Source organism: Antrostomus carolinensis, unplaced genomic scaffold (assembly GCF_000700745.2).
Source record: "Antrostomus carolinensis isolate BGI_N321 unplaced genomic scaffold, ASM70074v2 scaffold6322, whole genome shotgun sequence".
Lineage (NCBI taxonomy): Eukaryota > Metazoa > Chordata > Aves > Caprimulgiformes > Caprimulgidae > Antrostomus > Antrostomus carolinensis.
In genome coordinates, this window is record NW_010301508.1 from 467 (window position 1) to 7,467 (window position 7,001).

Genomic DNA, 7,001 nt, shown 5'->3' on the forward strand with positions numbered 1-7,001 from the left:
TAAAAATACCAGCCTGCTTATATAGCAAGAATGAAGACAGAGCTCGGTTCACACCTCCAACCGTGTACAAACTGCTAGTCTGGAGTCCATAATGTCTCGTGGAAATTACGAAAACAGGTTTTATTATCTGTACTGGTCAGTCACACAACCTTCATGGATGCCCAACAGAAAGAAAAAATCAGCTGTACCCAAGAGTCACCTACATCGGGTCTCCAGAGCGGATGTGCTTGCAGGCAGTCTGTATCACCGACTCGCAGGCCTCGTTCAGCGCTCGGTCAATGCGGTAATCTGCACCGGGGTCAGTTTCTTGAATCAGTGTTTGAAGCTGGAAGAAAGAAATTGTGGATAGGAAAACAAATTATAATAATCAAAATGAGAGCACTTACAACTTCTCAGCGTGGTGATTCTATGCCAATAACAACACGACCAGGTATGACCTCTTGCTTATTTTAAGTGCTTGTACTGCCAACTCAATCACCAGACGTGGGAGTCGAGTGCTGCTGACCCCTAATTATCCTCGTGAAGCAGCCCAGGAACATTGGAGGAGACGGGTCACGCACTGAAGGTCAACTGTAAACCTGGACCACTTCTATATCAATTTATAAAACCGAACTGGTAAAATTTGAATATTGTATTTTTGATCCATCCTCAACCCATACAGCTGATGACACCAAACACGCAAATTTGTCACGCTTCCATGAGGACTATCTACTGCTCTAAACTGAAACCCAAATCAATGTTTAAAGACCAGTCACATAATTATAAACAAAGCTTAAAAATGTTTTTGAATTGTCTGAGAGGACACAAAAGTTTCACTGAAATATAAAGTGTCCCATTCTGCTGGCCCATGAAATATGATTTCCTCAGGTATGCCTGCTCAAGCTTTTGGAAGCCAGGGTAACCACATTTTGGTCTATATTAATCAATTTTCAATATATAAAATCATAAAACTATATAACTCTTATGATAAAACTATATATAATAATATATCATATATATATATACACACACATGTATAACAAAAGCAGAGCATCAGTTTTTATCTATTTAGAAGTAGTCATGGTATAAGTGAAAGAAAAACAAAAACTTTTCAAAGGTTCAGAGACCAGGTGTGCCAACCTGAAGCTGTGATATCCCTGCAAGTCCTTTTGTGACTTCTAAATACTTTAAACTGTCATAAGTAAATACACTATGAACAGTTTCATCAAGTCCTTTCTTCTTGTGAAACAGTTATTTTGATTAAAGCTTCAGAAAAATAACTGTCTCTTATTAATAAGCAAATATAATTTAACAGCTGCAGCACTGAGCTTCAAAGTCAGATCCAGACAGGTCATCTTCAGACAGCCCATGACATCTGAACATGAATTTGAGAGGCATCTGCTGGGCCAGGGGAAGAGAGTTTGGGTAAAACTCAGTCACGTTTAATCCCAGAATGGTCTCGACTGGAAAAGCCCTTTAAGATCATGGAGTCCAGTCATGAACCCAACACTGACAAGTCCCCAACTAACCCATGTCCCTCAGCACTGTGTCTACACCACTCTTCAATCCCTCCAGGGATGGGGACTCCACCACTGCCCTGGCCAACCCCTTCCAATGCCTCAGAACCCTTTCAGCAAAGAAATTCTTCCTCACATCCAATCTCAACTGCCCTTGGGGCAACTTGAGGCCATTTCCTCTTGTCCTGTCCCTTGGGCCTTGGTTGAACAGACCCACCCCCACCTCTCTCCACCCTCCTCCAAGGGACTTGGACAGAGCCAGGTCTCCCCTCAGCCTCCTTTTCTCCAGGCTCAACAACCCCAGTTCCCTCAGTTGCTTTAGGAAGAAGGGTAGCTTCTGGGCCATCACTCAGCCCAAGATCCCCAGGTCCCACTTCATTTCCCACCAAGCTGTGAATTCCGAAAGACTGACATAGGGCAGCCTGGTGTCATCATTCCACAGGCAAACATTTTTAGCTGACAAATTTGGAGGGGGAAAAAAAAAAAAAAAAGAGAGCTTGCTTAGAAGGCAACTGCACACCAACATCAAATGGTCTGTGCTGTTAACATCTTGACGCTTCATGATTTTTGTTACTGGCCCACAGCCCAACTAAATCAAAAGCACAGTTACAATTTTACCCTTCACCTTTCAAAGTCTGCACCTAAATACCACCCAGGAAACCTTCAAGGGCAAAGCCCTAACATCACAAAACACAAAGAAGAAAGAAGCATCAGAGGACTGGAGAAAATACAAGCTAGTGCTATTTATCCAATAAATAGGATAGGGAAGCTTGTAATTGAGAGGAGAGACCACAGACTGCCTGGGAGGAACGCAGAACTTCCTGAAACTTGCACTTGGCCAAAGTTAATTAGGCCCAGCCTCAGTTTCTAAGGGATGGAAGCAGCTCAGAAGAGCACTGCCTAGCAGGCACAAGCTGTTGATTCAAAAATTCTTGCGATATTTTCACTAAAAAATTAATAATAATAAAAAGAAACATTTTATACGACTCTGACAGTGGTCAGACAGAAGTGAAATACAGGACCCAGCTCCTAACAGGGAACTGCACCTTCATCAGCAGAAGTGAGAAGTGATATGTCCTTTACAAACTTCTTAAGAGTCAATTCCAGAAGAAAAATAAAAATACGGAAGTTCTGCTGGTGTGCACACACACAGCCTGCATGGGGCAATACTCTGCACGTAATGCTGGGCTCACATCATGTCAGATATAGAGGTTGGTCTGTTCAACCAAGGACCAAGGGACAGGACAAGAGGAAATGGGCTCCAGTTGTGGCCAGGGCAGTTGAGATGGGATGTGAGGAAGAATTTCTCTCCTGAAAGGGTTCTGAGGCATTGGAAGGGGTTGCCCAGGGCAGTGGTGGAGTCCCCATCCCTGGAGGGATTGAAGAGTGGTGTAGACACAGTGCTGAGGGACATGGGTTAGTTGGGGACTTGTCAGTGTTGGGTTCATGGTTGGACTCCATGATCTTAAAGGGCTTTTCCAATCCAGGCAATGCTGGGATTGTGTTTACATATAAAAATGGATCAAGTACAATTACTGGAATTACTCCCTCAAGGACAAATGGCTGAATAAAACCCCAAACCTGACACTTTCTTACACACACAGATTAAATAAACTGGTTAGAGCATTACAGAGGCAGGATACTTCCTCAGGTCTCAGTTAAGTGGTATTTGTGTTGCTACCAAGTGGAAGAGGCCCAAGTGCACTGGGTCCAACAGCTCAGAAGCACCAGATCCCCTCCCAGTGTCTCTGCCCAGTTTTGGGCACTACTGCAGGATTCCCAGTCCCCATCCTCCAACACCTGCCAGATGTGCAGCACCAACCCAGCTGCCCTGACCACAGGGGCAAGGGAATGATTTGGCAACAGTAATAAAAGTGAAGGTTTTATAGCATTTTTCTCTCTCCCACAACAAATCCTTGCAGCTGAAAAGCAGCTGGATAACTTTTATAATCCTCTGAACTTTTTATCCTGATGTGGAACTAAATTAACAATTAACTATCAATTTATTAACTGTATTAGAAATGGAAGCAGAAGGATCTGCCTTTTTAGCATGGATTATAGTTTTACATGCTCAAGGGACTGAACAGGAAAAAATAAAGATGAAACCAGAGCAATATAAAAGCCACGTATTTGAAAAACAGCTTGCCAGCAGCTCTAGTATAAAATATTGCTTCCACCGAGCAATACTAGTGCTAGACACTGCCAGACCTTTTATGGGTTGATGCTCAGAATTAAGGGACGCATATTTCTGCTGTCTGATGACCTACAGCATCACAGACCTGCCTTCCCCATGAACAGAATCTCCATCTCTGAAGAATAACAATGATATTTGCAGAAGACCATTTAATGACAGGAACATATCCAAGCTGTACGTGCTTCCTCAAAGCAAAGGCTTTGTTTCACATGGGTAGATATGCTCTGCAAGTAGTATCCCCTTCTGATGATTTTTTTTTTTCCTTAATAAAATGCATGCCCCTATAGAAGTACAATAGTATAAATAATAGGAGCTCTATCCTTTGCTTCAGAGCAGGCAGAGAGCTCTTCCAGATGGCAAAGCCAAACTGCAAACAGCCCTTAAGAGGGCACATTGCTAGAGCCTACCTGTGATATGCTGGGGTGAGCAAGGTACTTGAGCCTACAGTTAGGCAAGATAAGGCTGACCAAACACCCAGGATTTTTGTTTTTTAACTTAGGCTGAACCATTTATGTTACACAGAAAGCCATTGCTCCTCTACCATTTACAGAACTTGTGCATTTTGGCAAGTTCACTGATCAAAACTCAGATAAAAAACTCACACAGCTCTTAGATGTTTGGGTCTAGGCATGGCTCTTACTCAACAGCACCGTTAGTCTTGAGCACAGACTCATTCTGGTTCAGGTGTCACAAGAAATGAAACCCCTCAGGTCAAGAAATCAGAGTTTGAGAACATATTTCATTGTCAGTTTTAAGTACAAAGAATCATTCATGTTCCTCATGCAGGAAAGAGTATGAGCAGATGCTCCTGCAGGAAAATAAAACTATGCAGGTTCTTCAGTGAAGTTTTGTTGGTTTGGGATTTTTTGGAGTTGTTTTTGGCAGATGGACAAACATCTTCCTTTCATAAGGCAAACAGAATCAGAGCAAACCTGGACAGACAGGACAGTAAGCAAAACCAGATCCAAATTAGATGTTTCCCGTTCCAATTTCCTCAAGCAAACTGTCTAGGCAGGCACATCTGGTCATACAGCTTCTACAACGAAGAATTTCAGGACTAGTCCTACTGCTCTGAGCTAGCCAAGAAATGAAAATGCTACTAAAAGCATGGGGACACAAGTTTTTGACTCTGCACAGAAGAGACAATGTCTGGAGATGAGCCCAAAGCACTGCAGCCAGCTCTGCTGGGACAACACCAAAGCAACTCTGTTGATCTCCTCTGTTTCCACAAGTGACAAGGTAGAGCTGCCACAGACCAGTAGTTACACCATCAATAGTCACATCAAAGTTCAATTTGAGAGCATCAGCACTATGTTCCTGAAATAAGAATTACCCAAGAACATCAGAAAGCAAGGAGCAACAGCAGTCAGCTGGACTGGGTCTGAAATCATGTGGACCAAGCAGTAGCCAGGAAGTAAGTAGGCAGGAGATGGCTGAAGCAGCCATCCCATCTGCAGCTGAGGAGCCATTGGAGGTACAACTTGATAGGAGCTCCCATTGACATTACATTGCAGACAAAAAACCCTAAAACAAAGCAGCCCATGCTGTCTGATGCAGTCTCCTTACCAGTTTTTGGAAACCCCAACACAGGTCAATCTTTCCTCCGTGAATGAATTTACTGAAGCTGCACTTCTGAGACCATCCACATGTCTCAAAGACCAACCTATACTGACATATGGCAACAAAGAAGCTAAGAAATCAGCTTCAGAAACTTATCAGTGGCTCAGCAGAAGCACATATCAAAAGTGCCCTCCTAGGTATCCAAGAGGAAATGAAGCATCTCCAGCTACTATGAAGGGATGGACCTCTACGGTGTCTTCTTCACAGCCTGTCATACGGGCCAGTCTCATGACAGGCGAGTCTGAGTGTCTTGCACAAGCCCCACAGTATCTGGAAGGGTTTCAGACAATATTCTCTTCCTTACAAAGATAATTTACCTACCATAGAAGATAAACCAAGAAGCTCATTCTAACACAATAAATCGAAACCGAACAAAACCAGTGACAGCTGAGACAACCAGTGTATTCACAGACACAAATATCAACCATAAATGATACCTCAGAAGCTGTAGGCAGCTATATAACAGCACCATGCCAGTCCTTAGGAATCCAGAACACTGGAATATTTATCCTATTCTTGCAATCATCTATTTCCTCTTGTCCATAAAAATACGGACAAACTCATAATATTTTATCAAATCAACACTTAATTTGCTCCTGTTATCTTTTGCACAGAGAACAGAACACAGGTCGTTCAGCTTGAAGGGCAGTCATGGACAAGCCCTGCTGCTGCATCAACTTACTGTAGAAACCTAAAGAAGTTTCAGAGAACTGAAAAAAACCCTCTAGATTTCTACACACATTATTTTCCCCCAAAGTCCGAAATCTCATATCACTTTTGGGGGTCTCCTGCCTTATGACTTGTTCCAAACACACACTTCATGACCTCAAACTTATTCCCAAGATGAACTGATCTTCCGACACTTTTCAAATAAGCAAGTTCTGAGGCAGCACGTTCAATTTTGTATTTAAGCAGAAACAGGTATTCAGTTTTTCACAGTAATGTTGCAAAGCATAAGTCATGCACTACAGCTCACCGCAGAAATGACTCAAACTGTACAGCTGCTGCACCAATACACCTGGTATTTATGCAGAAATAACCTTCATCCCAAAAGCATCCTCTCTCCTACAGAAATTGAACAGATATTCATTTATCTTTGATAACAAACACAAACTGGCAACATTTTGGACTCAGGCTTTAAGTTACATTTACATGGAAAATGGACTACAGTGATTCCATATATTGCAGAAGATCAAGAGCACACATCTCCCCAAATTCCTACATCAGCACTAACACTCCCTAACCATTTTTGGCATTGACGTCACTCTTCCAGGCTCATGAGTCATTCAAACCAGGTATTAAGTACAGAAATGTAATATTACATTAAAAAGGACTAATGAGTTTGTACAAATATTAAACAATTGTTTTCAATTTAAAGAGACTACAAACAGGATGCATCTGGGCCAAAATAAAGTCTAAAAGAGTCTAAAGAATCATCCTATTTTGAAGAGGTATTTTGGAGAAGAATGACATGTCCCTCAGTGGCTGCAACTACGACGCCGTGCAGCAGTGTGTTGTTCCTGCCTGTCCCTGAAGTTCCATTTCTATTGTTTAAGCTGAATGAAACAGCAAAAATAAAACTGAGTGGGAAAGGTGCTTTGAGAAGACTTAGTGTATTTCCAAGGATAGGGCATAGGGGGAAAAAGGAAGGAGAGGGAGTGTTTTAACACTTTAAAAAAAAAAAAATCAAG

The 7,001-nt window shown here is 42.3% G+C and overlaps 1 protein-coding gene across 1 annotated transcript in view; it reads right to left on the minus strand.

The window, feature by feature from the left end:
* Positions 1–203: 203 nt before the first annotated feature.
* Positions 204–7,001, minus strand: part of LOC104521472 (Golgi apparatus protein 1-like) — a gene marked incomplete at both ends in the record, with an annotated part of 28,401 nt that continues 21,603 nt past the window's right edge. The window contains one exon of the mRNA XM_010163480.1: positions 204–325. Within this exon, the coding sequence (XP_010161782.1) occupies positions 204–325 (122 nt within the window). The remainder of the gene's footprint in view (positions 326–7,001) is intronic.